Source organism: Anas acuta, chromosome 24 (assembly GCF_963932015.1).
Source record: "Anas acuta chromosome 24, bAnaAcu1.1, whole genome shotgun sequence".
Lineage (NCBI taxonomy): Eukaryota > Metazoa > Chordata > Aves > Anseriformes > Anatidae > Anas > Anas acuta.
The window spans coordinates 6596271-6611290 of record NC_089002.1 but is presented as its reverse complement, the minus strand read 5'-3'; the positions used below and the strand labels follow the sequence as shown (position 1 = coordinate 6611290).

Genomic DNA, 15020 nt, shown 5'->3' with positions numbered 1-15020 from the left:
CGACACTTCCCTGCTACGTTCCTGCTGCATCTGCACCTCCAGGTGCCAGCCCAGGAACACTCCTCAACCCATGGAAAGTCGAAAAACCTCCCACAAACATCACTTTTGCTAATTGTGCCACAGGAAAAGCAAAGAATAAGGAGCTAGGAAGTGCTGAAACCGTGGTCTGGTACCTCAGAGACGTTGATCCGGCCCTCCTGGAAGGAGCAGGTGGTGGGGTCGTGGGTGCACAGGTTGCGGTACTTGCACCAGTGGCAGCGGAAAGCACTGTTCACACAGGACAGGCACCTGGTGGGGAGAAGGGACAGGTTACAGGGGAGGTTATCGGGTTGGGAGGCCAACTGCAACGGGTCAGCTTAGCCAGAGTCCCTGCTCAGGGTCCCTCACAGGAAAATAGCCTCTTTGGATAGAGTTTGGTACAACAAAAGTAACAGACAGCGGCACAATCTTGGGTCTGGGAAAACAAACACTCAGAAGAGAGTATTTAAACAACCACGCAATTAATCCAGTAATAAAATACAAGCTTGGATTTACTGCACATCGTTGCATTGTGTACAATAAAACACAGCATTGCACAGACACCAGGCTTGAGTTTTTAGCTTTGGTAAAAACTGGAAAACAAAGCAAGCCTGGCAAAAATTGGATCAGCTACTTTACAAGTCGGGAATGCTTAAAGTCAGTGGTAACACTTCAGCTGGCCTCAGAGTGCAAAGTGTCCAGCAAGCACTTTTGATTCACATTGGAAGAAATTAACTGTTTATGAAATGTGTTTGAAAGAACGCAGACCCTCCTCACACCTGGGCGTTCCCAGCCCAGCACGCGTGGTATGATCTCGGTGGCATTTTCCTTCTGATGCAGTCGTAGTGACTTTAATAGCTAAGGAAGCTTATTCTAATCGTACAGATCTGGGGAAGACCATCAGGTGCTGCAAACTAATTTAATTGCTCATTTATTTGAGCGGAACCTGTCTGCAAAACCAGCATCTCCTCAGCCAGCCACAAACACCTCCTGCCCTTCTGAGCCCCCTGCAAATGCCCACGGGTGCATGCTCCATGCACCACAACCCTTCACATGCTCCTGTGCTGCTGCAGCCCCACAGCCCTTCCCCTGCTTGCTCTCCCAGTGCTCTGCCTGTTGCGGTGAGGACTTCCAGGATCAATAGGTCTCTCTCCGATGCTAGCTGAGCCCCGTATTCCTTTCTGCTTCTCGCATGTTGTGATTCATTCCTGCAAGGCTGCCTCATGCCCTCGTTGAACTCACTGATAATGAGTGCAGCATGATGTAAGTGCTACAGAATTTACAACCGTGTTAGCACTTTATCTCCAAACATGAGCTTTGAGAGAGGCATGGTCAGACAGAGCCAAACGACGGGACGGAAGACGCATTGCCTCTCCTGATCCAAACACCCACTCTGAGGAGAAAACAGGGGTCACCACAACGTCACCCCTCAAGCAAATCCAGGCAGACGAGAACCCAGGGGAACCATGGACAGGACCACAAGTGCTCGTGGTGGGGCAGGGGCTGGTGCTGTGAAACCTGGCTGAGGGACGAGGGAGCACGGACAGAGCTGCGTGGAACATGGCAGCAGGCAGGGACCACGGGGTGGTGGGTGCAGACTGCTGGAGAGACACTACACAGGGCCTGAAGGATCATCAGGGCTCCTCTTAACCTTGTGCCTCTGCTGTGTGTGGTGGCTCAAAAAATAAAATAAAAAAATAAAGAAAAGTGGAATGGATGCCTAGAAAAACTCCAGGCTAGCCAAGCTCGTCAGAGCACACAGCCCTCTTCCAAGTGCAGCAGGGAGGGCCTCATAGCTTGAGGCTTCAAATCCAGCATGGAAAGGCTGTGAGTGACCCCGTGCTGGCACTTCTCAGCTCCTACCAGGCTTCTTGGGCAGCAAATCCTGCTCCAAAACCGGAGCTGAGAGCTGACCCCTGCACCAGGACACGTCACCCAGCCCTGCAGGGACAGCCGCTCGCTATCCAGCTTGTGCCAGGTCCTGCCTGTGTTTCATTTGGGTGCTCTGGGACTTGCTTTGTTTCCAGAGAGAAGTCTGCAAACGCTTCAGATGCTCAAACACAACCGCACGGCCTGCCAGCTGCGTGCTGGGGCGAGCACACGAGGCAGGGGGCTCCTGCTCCCAGACCCCAGTCCCAACCCTGCCGCTGTGCTGGGACTGCGTGCTGCCCACCTCCCCATCCCTTTTCTGCCTTCTCCCACCAAGACGCATCCGCGTTCACAGTTGCAGGATGGAGCAGCTTGGGGGCACCAGCAGGTTAAGGTTTTGTCAGGCTCGTTCTGCCTGCGCCTCGCCAGGCGGGGAGAGCTGCGGCCGCTCAGAGGAGCGCACCGAGGGCAGGGAGCTGTGGGCTCGCCTTGCACGGGGGGCACAGAGCACCCACACCGAGAGAACAGCCCAAAGACCCCCTCTGCAGGGAGCTTCGCCCCAAAATGTCCCAGGAGAGGCTCTGGGGCTTCAACCAGGAGCAGTCTCCAGGGGCTGGCAGGGGGGGAGCGCACTCACAGCTGGTGGGCGCTGCAGTTGTAGAACTTGAACTCGGTGCTGACGAATGTCCGGCCCGTCTCCCGCGACTTCAGCTGCAGCACCACGCCGAACCAGTCTGCGGGGCAGAACAGAGGCAGTCAGCACCCCGGCTGTAACGGGGGGAGCAGCGCTGGGTGCCAGGGGGCTCCCCGGCTGGCCAGGGTGCCGAGCTCTCGGTGCGGGGCAGGAGGCGCAGGCAGGCTGCTCCCCCAGCACCCCGCTGCTGAGCATCCCCCCCCCGAGCACCCCGGGACCCAGGGGCTGCCCGTCTGCAGCAGCCCCTCCAGGCCTGATCAGACCTGGTGGCAAAACCCCCGGGATGCCCCATGTCACATCTGAAATGAGCTGGGGATCAGGATCGCGTCCCCTTCCCTACAGGATTTCTGTCTGCAGGACAAACACACACTAATTCAGTCTGGCCCAAGACTAGAATAGGAGCTAATTGTGGACGTGAGGCCATTAGCAGCTCTTTTTAGGAGCCTCATCCCTGGGTTAATTAAGAGCAGATTGCTCTTCCAGAGCTGCCAGGGTAAGTCTGCAGCAGCCCTGCTACCGCTGCGGCTCCTGGCCCCAGCGTTCACCAGTTCCGAGGCTCCCTGTAATGTCTTAGAAACACAGAGATATCAGCAGGGATGCACCGGCGACACCTGGAAGGATGCCAAGGAGAAAATGAGTTTTAAGCAAGTAGCATTTTGTTTATGGGAAGAGAAAATAAGGCAGCGGTGACATTAGTGAAGAAACAGCCCAAAGATGGGGACCGAAAAAGGACAGGGAACGCACAGACTGCTGCCTGCCCGTCTCCTAAGGACGAGCACAGGCAGGTCCCTGGGGCCAGTGTTCTTCTACAGAGGGCCGAGTTTCTCCATCAGCATCCCCAAAGGGTCAGCTCTACCCAGCAGATGCTCCCAGCCACGCTTTCTGGTGGTACCGCGATGCAGACACTCACCTTGATCCACGGGTATGGCAGGAACGTCCTTGGCTGCTGGCGACACGCACACCACGCGGCTGCCCGAAACCTGCCCCTCCACCTCCGTCAGGTTCCCGAAGAGGCAGGTGACCCCGGCGGCCAGGTCTGGAGCATCGCTCACCAGCAGGCTGAGCTGCAGCCGGGGGGAGAGGAGAAGGGGAATAAAATGGAATAAAAGAGCCAGCAAGAGGTCAGCAGGAGAGCTGCCCCAGCGCCCTTCGTGCCCTCGGTACCCACTGCTTTCCCACTGCATGCTGCCGCCCTTCAATCACCCATCCACACACAAAGTGACCAACTGCCTTTCGCTGGGGGAAGAAGAACGAAGGTTCCGTGGTGCACAAACACCTCGCTGAGCTTTTGGATGCTGCAGTTTGGGAGGGAGGTGGCGATGGCAGCTTTTTGTCCCCCACTTGCTCTGCAGAACCATCGCCGCCCTCGATGGCTGCAGCAGCAGCACCGAGGGCAACAGAAACGGGGCCAGCCCCCAGCACGTGCAGCAGCAGCAGAAACCTCGGGGGCTGCCAGCACCAAGCCCACCTGTGGGCACGCAGCGGCCCCGGGGGCTCGCGGGACGGGGCTGCAGCTGCCGCAGCGCCTGTCCACGGGTCCTGGTGTGCGGGTGCTCGGGGGGCTCGCGGGGAAACAGCTGGGATGCTTGGGAGAGCCAGGGCTCGGCACAGCTCACAGATGGGCTGCTTGGGAAACAAAGCCTTGCCTTTCAACGGTTAATGAAACCGGACCGAGAGAAATGCGAGCTGGGGCCCGAGGGGAAGGGGAATTTGTCTCTGTGATTCCTACCCCCTCGCCCCTCCTCACCAGCGCCCTGCAAGCCTGACTTCATGGGAAAACACTTGTGCTTTTGGGAAGGGAGAAAGACCGGAGAACGGAGCGTCGGCTGTGAACCCAAGACCCGACGGCTCCTTCCCCTGCCCGTGACCTACCGGGAGGCTGTGCTGGGACACGGAGATGCTGCTGGGCTGCACGGTGATGCTCATGCACTGCCCGATGCTGTCGGCAAAGCGGTACGGCTCGGCGGCTCGCTCGCAGCTGTCCCGCGGGGAGCACCTGGCACACACGGGCACACGTCAGCACACACACAGCCCCTCAGGAACAAAACCCTCTGGGCACGCCAAGGGGACCAGGACTGCTCCTGGCAGCTCCTTATCCCTATTTTTGTATGTCAGGTGTCCTCAGAGTGAACTGAAATTTTGAGGCAGAATCGGGTAAAATGTGAAAAACAAGTTCAGTACGAGGTGAAAAACAAGGTGAAGCAGGGCAGAAGCAGTCACTGAATGAAGGGAATGACAGCACGGCCAGGGCTCGGGCTGCAGCTATAACTGCTGAAGGGGAAATGTGCGCCCAAGTTAATTACAGTGGGAAGATGAGTGCCCACCAGGAAGCCAAGGAAGAATTATTAATGTTTCGAGACGGATATCAGACAATGCAGCACCGCACTGGGATCCCTCAGGGATTTTCTATTTCATGTAATTTAGGGAAAAACTTGTTCTTCAAAACCTGCTCCCCGGCAGCAGGTGACATATTGGCCTTTGGATGTTAATGGTGTTAATAAACCATCAGCAAACTTTATCACTTCTCGCTCAGCGATGATCCTGGACCCCGGCTAAAATCACGGCGCAAAGGTCGGAGGATCCAGACGCTGTCACCAGACCCACGTGCCACCGGCCAGCTCCATGACAGCTCTCCGAGCGCACTTGCTACTTAACGAGGTGCTGCTACTTAACGAGGTGCTGCTGTCAGACTGCTTCTTTCCCCGCGCCCCTTCACGGAGGCCTGGGCAGCCTCAAAGACATGCAGGCGTTAGCAGAAACGTCCTCTGCGACCAGCTGGCAGGCGGCTCGCAAAATCAGGGCTTGCAGCACCCAAAATCAGGGCTTGTGGTGCCCAAAATCAGGGCTGTTGTTCCCCCTGCAGGGCTGCTGGCTTTTGGTTAAGAACAGTGAAGTTTATGCCTTCCCTTACAAACCCCAGCGTGATAGCCAGCAAACACTGCTGCTGTTCTTCTCTTCCTCTCACCCCTCTTTATTTTTTGGAGCGTAATGGAGCTAAATATGAACGCTGCCAACGGAAGACTTATCGAGGTTTAAGTGAATCTGTAAGATAGCTTTAAAGGGAGCTCTTGACTGGAGCCTTTATCTCATTGACTCGCCGGAATGGCTCTTTTTTATCATACTATTTATGGCAACAGCCCTAACAGAGATAAATAGGGCTGTAGACAATAACAGACTCGCAGAGAGCAGCATATGGAAGAGCCTTGCAGGTTTCGAATCCCACTGGGCTGAAGAGACTCTTTAACAACCTCCTCGAGGCCTCTGCTGGCTCCCGAGGAGCGCGGTTCCAGCAGGAGGAAGAGCAGGCGCTCCCTAGCACCCACACACCAGCATTGCTGCCCGTGCAGCCAGCACCACCACCGTGGCCGATTCCTGCTCGTGCTCACTGGTTTAATCCTCACAGGCAGCTCGTCCATGAGCATCACTGCTCCTAAATTCCAGGCGTGCCCGTGCCAGCATCCCACCGCACAGCAGAGCCTGAATCCCTGACTCGGGCTGCTCAGAGGCAAGAAGGCGTGATGATCGCACGGGGAAAGGTTTGTGCAGTCCCAGGTGATGAAATTTTCATCCCAGGACAGCTCGGATCCCTTTGCTTTCCCCTCATTACTGGCTGTGTAAAACCTCTCCGGCTGGCAGCAACACAGCACCCAGAGCTGCCTGGAACAGGGCGCTGCTCCCCGCATTTATCTCATGCTTGTTCACACACCCAGAGCATCAGGATTTACAATTCAGAAGCAGCTGCCCAGGGAGGCAAATCCCATAACACGCAATGAGGAGAAACAACGGGATTTCAGCCCCCGATCGAGACTCAGTGCTAGTTTTTATCAGTGCTGTTGATGGCCACGTTGCTCACGAGGCCGTCCCCTCTCCTGCTGATTCAAGGACCCAACCTCTGCCCTTCTGCCTCTCACCCTCCCACCAGCCCTCAGAAAAAACATCGTGAGCATCCCACCCTGACCCACAGCCTTCCTGCTCGGCCAAGGAGCAGCTGCTCCAGCTGGAAGGGGGAAATGCAAGAACTAGAGGCGAGCTGACAAGTTAAACACGAACACGCCAGCGCTTGGGGCCTCCCAACAAATTTGACGGAGGCTTCAGGAAGAGCAAGATAAACCCAATTATTTACAGCTAAAGACAAAGGCTAAAAAATGAGCATTGCTCTAAGCAGGCTGGGAAAGTGCAGACACTCGAAGGGAGGGTTGAGAAATACCATCAGGGAACAAAGTCCTGCTGGAAGATGTCAATACCTAAATGCCGTGGCCGAGGGCAGAGGAAACAGCACTTTTCTCTCCTCTTGACACTGGGGGGTTTCTCTCTGCAAAATTAAGATAACAACCTTCACCTGCTTCCCAGGTAAAGCGCCTGGCACAGCCACACCACTGATGTGTTCAGACTGCCTCGCCCTGGCACTGAGACGTCTGAAAAATCTGAAAAACCTCCCAGTTCCAAGGCTGATGTGGCAGTGAAGGCTTCCCACCACGACAGCACATCTGGGGCTTTGCTATAGGGCTGGGCAGGCTCCTCTGAGAGGAAAAATAAAAACAAAGATGCCCAGACACTGCACCCCACAGTGCTGTGATCCTGGCGGGGGCACCAGGGGCTGCTCCGTGCGTGCCCCAAGCCCAGAGAGAGCAAGGCCATGGGCAGGATGCTCAGCACCAGGTTTTCCTGCATCTCCCTGGGTGCGGCACCAACCCTGCAAACCAAACAGGCCCTGGTGGGTGCCGGGAGCCAGGTCTGCACCCCAAAGCACGCAGGTCCCTAATCCAGGCCGGATTTTGCACAAGAGCCTGCCTTTTCCCTCTCTCCCCCTCCAACACCTGCTGCTCAGGCATGTGGCCAAGTGTTATTGTGCGGGTCCCGAGCTCTGCCTCCGCCCCGATTTCCATGCAGCTCAGGGGGCTGCTCTGCAGGCTGGCACGGGGCCGGAGGGATTTCAATTCCTCTCCTCCAGCATCCTCCGGGCTCGCCCCTCCTCCCCGCATCGGCGTTTGCCTGGTGGTCCCCTTCCGCTGTAGGAAGCGATCCTTCTTGTGGCAGGGGACAGAAAGAACAGGGACACCTCCTGAATGCAGAGCGCGTTTCCTGCAGCTCCCCTGAAAGCACCAGCCCTCAGCCCGTGCTGCCTGGGGATGTGCATCCCACTGCCAGCCCCAGCCCCGCTGCCCCCGGCCGGCTCTGCCCCAACGGGGACGGCTGCAGGAGATGCTCCCTGACCTCGCCATGCTGAATTTCAGCATCTCTTCCAGCTATGCTCAATAGGGCTCGGTGCTCCGCTCTGTTCGGGTGCTGTGACCTCACTGAAAGCGAAGCCCTGCTCCTCTCAGCCAGCCTCCTGTTGCCTCTCAACGTTCCCCATTAATCAGGAGGGACTGGAGGCTCGGGCAGCGGGGAGGAGCGTGCAAAACGCGAGGGCTCTGCTCCCCCAGGCTTTAATTCTGCTTTTCTGTGGCACCCCACGGCCCCCTCCCCGCGTGCTGTGCGCAATCCACCTCTCCCAAATAACAATTTCTCTCCCTTTACCTCTTCAGGGGAGCTCAGGGCTTTCAGCAGCACTCACACTGCAATGCAGGGAACACCCAGGGAAGGGAAGAATGGATTCGAGGGACTTCAACGTAATTTGTTTTTTGCAAGTGGGGGAGGCTCTTGGGGGTTGTGAAAGCTGCTTTTCCCATCGCTGCCACTGGCGTGGATGCGGGGGCCGAGGCCGGACTTACATGTGGTGGAGCGTGCACCAGCCGCAGTGGGGGTCTCCCGAGCTCAGGCACTCCCCGCAGGTCGTGTACTGCTCGCAGGACTCCACGGGCACCCGGGACACCTGCAAGGGAGAAGCACAGCCTCAGCGCGTCTGTCAGCATGGCAGGCAGGTGGAACCAGGAGCACAAGGTAACGTTTAGTGCTCGTGCAGAAGGCTGTGGGGCCAGGGTTTATGGATCACGGATTAAGAAGACCCTATGCAATTCAGAAATAAAACCCAGTGGCAAAACCAGTCTGCTGCTCCTGCTTTCAGATCCCTTAAACTGGTGCACACATAACGCTTTCACAAAAAAATGAAGGGAAATGGAAAGGCAAAATTAAAGGAAAAAGGATTTGCTGGGGTTAGGGATGGAAGCGAGCAGAAGCAGCAGCTTGTTCTGCTTTAAAGAGAAGGCAGAGAGCCTGCCTGCTCCGGTGTGCTCCCACGGGTGCTCACCTCTCCCAGGGTCCCGGGGGGGGTCCCGGGGGGGTCCCAGCCCTGCCACCCGCCCGCAGCCACCCCGTCCGTCAGCAGCTGGGGCGCGGGGTGAAAGGAGCAGTGTGTGCCAGACAAAGGCCACTTTCACGCCAAGTGCTGTTGAGGCGGTGAGAACCCAGCTCCTCTCTCAACACGACACCGACGGGGCCGCTATTCTTCTCCTTTCCCGAGCCCTCCTTAACAGCTCTGCCTGAAACGGAGCTTGGGTGGGTGTTTAGGGTTTTTAGTGGAGCCGGAGCCCGTGGGATGCGTGCGGGGTAAGCGAGCAGCGGGTGGGCGAGAGGCAGAGCCGGGTGGGATGTGCACGAATTTAGCCCCAGCTGGCTGCACAAAGAGCTTCAGAAAGGGAGAAACGTGGGGTGAAGGAGCGACACGGAGGTGTCAGGCCAGAAGGAAGCTCTCCCCGTGCTGCCGGGGCAGAGCCGTGGCTGCGTCCCCCTCTGGGGGGGCTCTGACCTCCTGCAAGGATGGGCAGCTCCGTCTTAGCCCTCCCCTGCGCCTCCCCAGGCGTTGGAGCTATTTCTGACCGTGTCTCATCCTGCACGTGCAATTCTCATCACTCAACACCACCGTCAACATCACAGCGATCGATTAAGCCGCTGTCCACGGGACGCCCTCGGGAGGGGGGCATCACCCCTGCACACCCAGCAGGCATCTCCCCGGGTGCCCATAAAGGCACGCTGAGTTTATAGCATGAGCAGACACTTGGTGAGGTTTCTTCCATCTGGGCACACAAAGCCCCACGGGCACCATGCTGGTGTGGGGGCAGCTCACCCCCAGCAGCAGCGGCTCCCCCAGGGTGCCCGGCACCCAACCTGCCCACGGCACCCAGCACAGCTCCGAGCAGCCCCCAGTGGCCGCAGGATACCCCAAGGAAGGTCAAAAGGTTTTGCCTAAAATCCACCCAGCCCCTTGCAGGGCTCTTCTGGCCGATCCCCAGCCCGCTGGGTGCTGCTGATCCTCTCCTCCTGCCCACGGGGTGAGGCTGGGCAGGATCCGTCCCCGCCATCTGTATGCAGCTCAGGGCTGCTCTGGTGTTTGTGAGGAGCTGCGTGCTCTCGCGGCGCTCTATAAATAACGGAGGATTTGAATTATACGAAGAGCAGTTTGTTGCAGATCGTTTTATGTTATGCATTTTGGGTTCTTTTTCTGCTCAGAAGCTGTGGCTTCTGTACGTGAGAATTCTTTAAAAATTACACAGGAATTTTGAGCGATTCCTCGGCTCGCAGATTTCCAGCCCAAACGGGACCATTTGATCCTTTCTTTTTAATGCCTGCATAACTCAGGGCAGGCAATTTCACCCCTTCACCTCCCCGGCACATTCAATCTCAGAGCCTGCCCAGCACCCACAGCCCCCGCACAGCACCCACAGCCCCCGCTGGATGCTTGGCCGGGCTCCTGACCCCACCTGGAGAGAGGCCCAGGGCTCTAGGAGGGAATTTATCATCTGCTCAAGTGCTTAGGCCTACAACTTCAAAATTCACCCTGAGAATTAATGCCAGGAAACCCACAATGCCCAATTAAGTGGTCAACCAAAGAAGCTCGAAAAGATTGCGGGCAGACGTCGTTTAAATATTTGCATGCATGAAAAAGGTCGGGGAGCTGCAGCATTTGCCCAGTTGTAGCGGACCCAACACATCCACCCATCCTTACCATCACCCATCCAACCACCTGAAAGGCTCCAACGCTTCTAAAGAACGTTTCATTTCAATGGAAAAACAACCCACATCCATTAGGAGGCTACAGCTGCATGCCCTATGCCTACCAACACGAGTCAGCACTGATTAAAAAACCACCTCCGAGGCACCGAGGTCGGAGAAACGGGTTCCAGAGGATGCTGAAATCTCACTGCTGGGCATTCAGCCGGGCAAAACCCAAGAGGCAGCTGGAAACGTCAGCCGGGCAGGGTGCTGCTGTGCTCCCCAGCGCCTGCCTGCAGACAGGGTTTGATTTCGTGGTCTGCTCGCTCACGGCACTGCTGGGGCAGGTCTGAGCGCTCTGTCCCCTTCTGCCACCGACGGGCAGAAGCCCCAAATCCTGGTCCCCACAGGGTCCCTGCCGTGTCCTGCCAGCCCTGGCCCTGCTCCGGTGCCGGCGCCTGGCACGGCCCCGTCTGTTTGCTCTCATCCTCGCCCGTCCCCGGGGGCGAGGCTGCGTGGAGCAGGATGGTTTATTTGGAGAGGGCTTTGGTTTGCACTATTTAGTTTTTAAATGCAAATACCTCTCTCTATTTACAGTAGAGAAGATGGGCCAGGGAAATGTTCCTGGCACTCACAGCAAACACCCAGAAGGTCTATCGCTGCTCCGGGAGCGCATTTCCCACCCCAGGCCCCAGGAAACTTCGCTGCCTGAACCTACGAGCTTATCCCCAGGGCTCGCAGCCCTGCCCTCAGCCCAGAGCACCAGCAGACCTCCGCCTCCAGCTTTCCAAAGATGATACCGAGTTTGGATGCCCTGAGATTTCTGTTCCTGCTCTCCAAAACAGGAGCTGAGATGTCCTGAGGCCAGGCAGACGCAGGCAGCGATTTTCCTCCATGCAACATCACCACCTGCACCTCCTTTGCTGCGAGGTGAACCACCAGCCCTGCTGCTGTCTTTTCCTCCTGCCCGTGCCCAAGCTCTGCTGTTGAGTTTCTCGGTTCCCCGTTTACAATCCTACTTCTCAATAATTAAATGTAAAGTCTCATTACTGCTTTCCTTGACTGCCTGACCACATCAGCCAAAACCAAAACAAAACAAAGGAAATCAATCCAGGCTCTCCAAAACACATGAACTCAAATTCTGCCAGACCCCAGAAAAAAAAGTACAATAAGTGCAAGAATCCAGATCCAAATGCATAAATACACATAAATACAGCCAGAACCAAACAAAGCCAAGTTTCCACAGCTTACGCCTGCTCCAGCACGGGCCTCTGCCCTGCAGACCGGGACAGGTCCCATCCCATCCCATCACCCTGCCCCGAGAGCCACGGGCTGCTGCAGCTCACACAGAAAACGTATTTTTAATGACTTTGGGGAGTGAAGTGGAGATGCCAACCAGCTCAGTGTAATTAAAGCTATCCATCACTCAGCGAGCAGGAGCCCAAACTTGATGAACTTTCCACTGAGATATTTTTTTCTCTTCATTGATGAGAAGAAAAACCACCGCTTTGTGCGGCTGCAGGAGACACGAAGAAGTGTGGGAAGGAGCAAGGACTTGTCAGGTCCAGTTGTGATGGACTCAGGCTGATGGAGCTGGGGAAAACATCGTGAAACTTCCTCAGAAGCTTGTAAGAAGCTTGTCAAACTCTTCTTCCTATTGTGTTTGGTTTTTTTTTTTTCCCTGCCTTCTCAAACAGCACCGACTGAATCCCAGGTCCTTAGGTTTCCACCAGGAAAAGCCACCGTGAGGGGCTGGGAAGCACTTGCTGCTCTGCTGGAGAAGCCGAGGTGCTGCAGACCCTGAGCCCTTCTTCTGCCCTGCCTGGAGATGCCGGGCTCTGGACCCAAGCAGAGCTCAGACCTGCTCCGGGCTGGTGCCTGCAGCGAGCAGAGCATTGGGCAGCAGCTGGATGGGAGGAAAGCAAAGGGGAAGGTGTAAATTAAAAATCACCAAGGAGCGTCCCTGCAGCACCACTGCCCTGTTACCGAGCCCCCTGGGGCGGGCAGAGCTCACCCAAGGGTGCCCAGCACGAGCTGGGGGCTGTGGGGAGCCCTCCCTGGTGGGGGGACCCCACTCTCCTCTCCCACACCGCTCCGCATTGAGGGTCCCCAGAGGCACCGCGGGGCTGTCAGAAGCAAATCAACGCCTGTAACTTTTGGCAGAGGAGCAGCGAGTGGGAGAGGACACCGAGACAACGTTTCCATGGCTACAAAGGGATTATTTAATTACAGCGCCGCAGAAGCACGCGGGGAAAGTTCCTTAAACTCTGATCCGAGCAACCTTTTCAATGAGCTCGGCTCCACTGCTCTAAGAACCTCATTAGCATCTTACGAGGACGAGCTGTGTCGGGGCACAGCCCATCAGATGGCTGTCTGAGGGAGCATCAGACCTGCTCCCTGCTTACCTGGCTCCTGCTGCCTTATTGCTGCCCCCGTGTTCTGCGCCAGACTCCTGAGGGCGGTGATGAACAGGAGGGCTGCCTCCTCTGGGGAGCAAGAGAGAGTGGAAAGACAGCAAATGTCTCAGAGTAGGGCTTAATGAAGCTGAAAAATCATCCTGACGCCAGAGGTTCCTCCATCTACCCCAGGCAGCAGGACTCGGGCTCACAGCAGCCCCGTGTCCTGCAGACAAACCCTTTCCTGTGGTTCACCACAACCCCTGTTAATCACTGCGTCAGCATGAAACGTCTGAGCAAGATTTGTCGGGATAACAACGTGCCAGGCAGAGATCACATCCCCTCTCCCAGGGGAAGCACGGCACCATATAAACCCAGAGGAGGAGGAATGGGTTTTTCCTCCCAGACATGGGCTGCCCACAGCTGTGCACAGAGTTCTCCATCAGTTGAATCTTCCAGCTCCTCCTAGGTCCTCAGCACAGCCTCTCTCTCTGCACACACTGGGAGCATCGCGGTGCGCACGCAGCGGTTTGGGCCACGTGCCGGCACTCACGTGCCTGCCAGCTGCTCCGAGGCTCCCTGCAGCACGCCAGCGTGAGCCTGTGTGTGACAGCATCAGCTCCAAAGTGCCTTGGCAGCGTTGGCTCCCCCACTGCTTCACACGGACCATCTGCAAGCGGAGAGCTGGGGACACGCAGCAGAACCGCGGCTCTGCCAGCGGCACGTGGCTGCTGGTACCGGGGAGGGGGCTACCAGGAACAGCTCGTGCACGTGGCGTGGGCAAGATCGGAAAGTGATTCCTTCATCTGCCATAGGAATGAAACCACTGGCTGAAATATTGGCACTGAGCTGCTCCGGGCTTCCACCGAACTGCTCCAGAGAAACCCGGCTGTCTCGGCAAGGAAAGGATGTGCTCAACGTTAACACGGGCTGATAACGAGGAACGGGATGCTGGAGCTGGGGTCTCCACAAAGAAAACCAGGCTATGCTGTAATACACCCACAGGGCTTCTCCCCTGGACAACCACCATTCCTCGAGGGCTTTGCATTTTTGTTCTTGACTGCAAATAAGTTCAAGGGGGGTCCTGGAAGTGCTGCAAGGCTCTTTCCATCTGCACCGTGCGGGCAGCAGAGCCCCAGGGGTGCCCAAGCAACCGAAGCCCCCCTGGCCTCGTGGTCTGCAGGACCAAGCCGCTGGCACCCAGCCGGCCGGGAGCGCATCGCCTCTCCCCAGGGCACCCCACTTGGACCCAGGGCGCTGCTGTCCTCAGAAGTGGCTTTCTTGGAGCGTTGGCACCGGCTTCTGACAAATGGCAAGTTGCACAGCAAGACCACCCTGCCAACAGGAACTTTTCTTTGTGCAGCCCTGATTAGCCCGAGCCTCCCGGGAACTAATTAATAAGGATAAAAGGAGAACGCTTTCCAAAATTTCTGGGCTCAGGTGGGGATCAATCCAGCACTGTAAACTTTTATCTCGCATCAGTTCATGGCCCCCGTGCTCAGCGCTTTGCCTTGCTGCCACGTAACTCGCAGCACACTCCCTGCAGCCATTTAAAAGTTTTAACAGAAGCTTAGAAAATTAATTAAGGTGAATAATTATACAACATGCACTTCTTTCCCTCTCTATTTTGCAAGCAAGTGACAAAAATAGAATTCTGAATAATTCTGGAGTTATAACCAATGTAACGAGCTGTTCGGCGAACACTTGCAAGTGGGCTGCGCTTATTAAATTACTGTTTCAGACAGAAGACAGCCAGGGAGTCATTAAGAGCGAGCGGCTTGATTCCCCAGGACCCTCATTAGCCTCGGACACCTCGCAGCTCGGGGCATGCACAGCACAGCCCCACTGCAGGTGTCCCCAAAGCGCCCTGACGATGGGGACGTGGGGACCTCGGCACCACGACCCCAGGTCCTGCTCCGGAGGAGCCCAGGGAGAGGTGACGGCTGTGGGAGCGAAGGGCAGAGGCTGCTTTTGGCCACAGCAGGCACACCGGTGGCTCAGCACAGGCAGGGGCATCTTGGCTCTCTTGTAGGAGAGAAATCTCCCGGTGAGCCAGGAGATTTCATTATTTCTTCTGTGCGCTGCTCTGCAGGGCTCTAGGCAGAAAAAATGCCAGGTTTTTGCTCGTCGGCTTCTATTGCATGCAAATTCGAGCAGAAAACGGCCGTGGA

General features: G+C 56.6%; 1 protein-coding gene across 3 annotated transcripts in view; it reads right to left on the bottom strand.

The window, feature by feature from the left end:
* PLXNA2 (plexin A2) overlaps positions 1 to 15020 on the bottom strand; it is a 147325-nt gene that overhangs the window by 51639 nt on the left and 80666 nt on the right. For all 3 annotated transcript variants that reach the window (XM_068660400.1, XM_068660401.1, XM_068660399.1), the window contains exons 5-9: positions 8296 to 8396; positions 4454 to 4577; positions 3492 to 3645; positions 2525 to 2621; positions 174 to 288 (exon numbers count right to left, since the gene is read on the bottom strand). In XM_068660400.1, coding sequence (XP_068516501.1) covers positions 174 to 288; positions 2525 to 2621; positions 3492 to 3645; positions 4454 to 4577; positions 8296 to 8396 — 591 coding nt within the window. The remainder of the gene's footprint in view (positions 1 to 173; positions 289 to 2524; positions 2622 to 3491; positions 3646 to 4453; positions 4578 to 8295; positions 8397 to 15020) is intronic.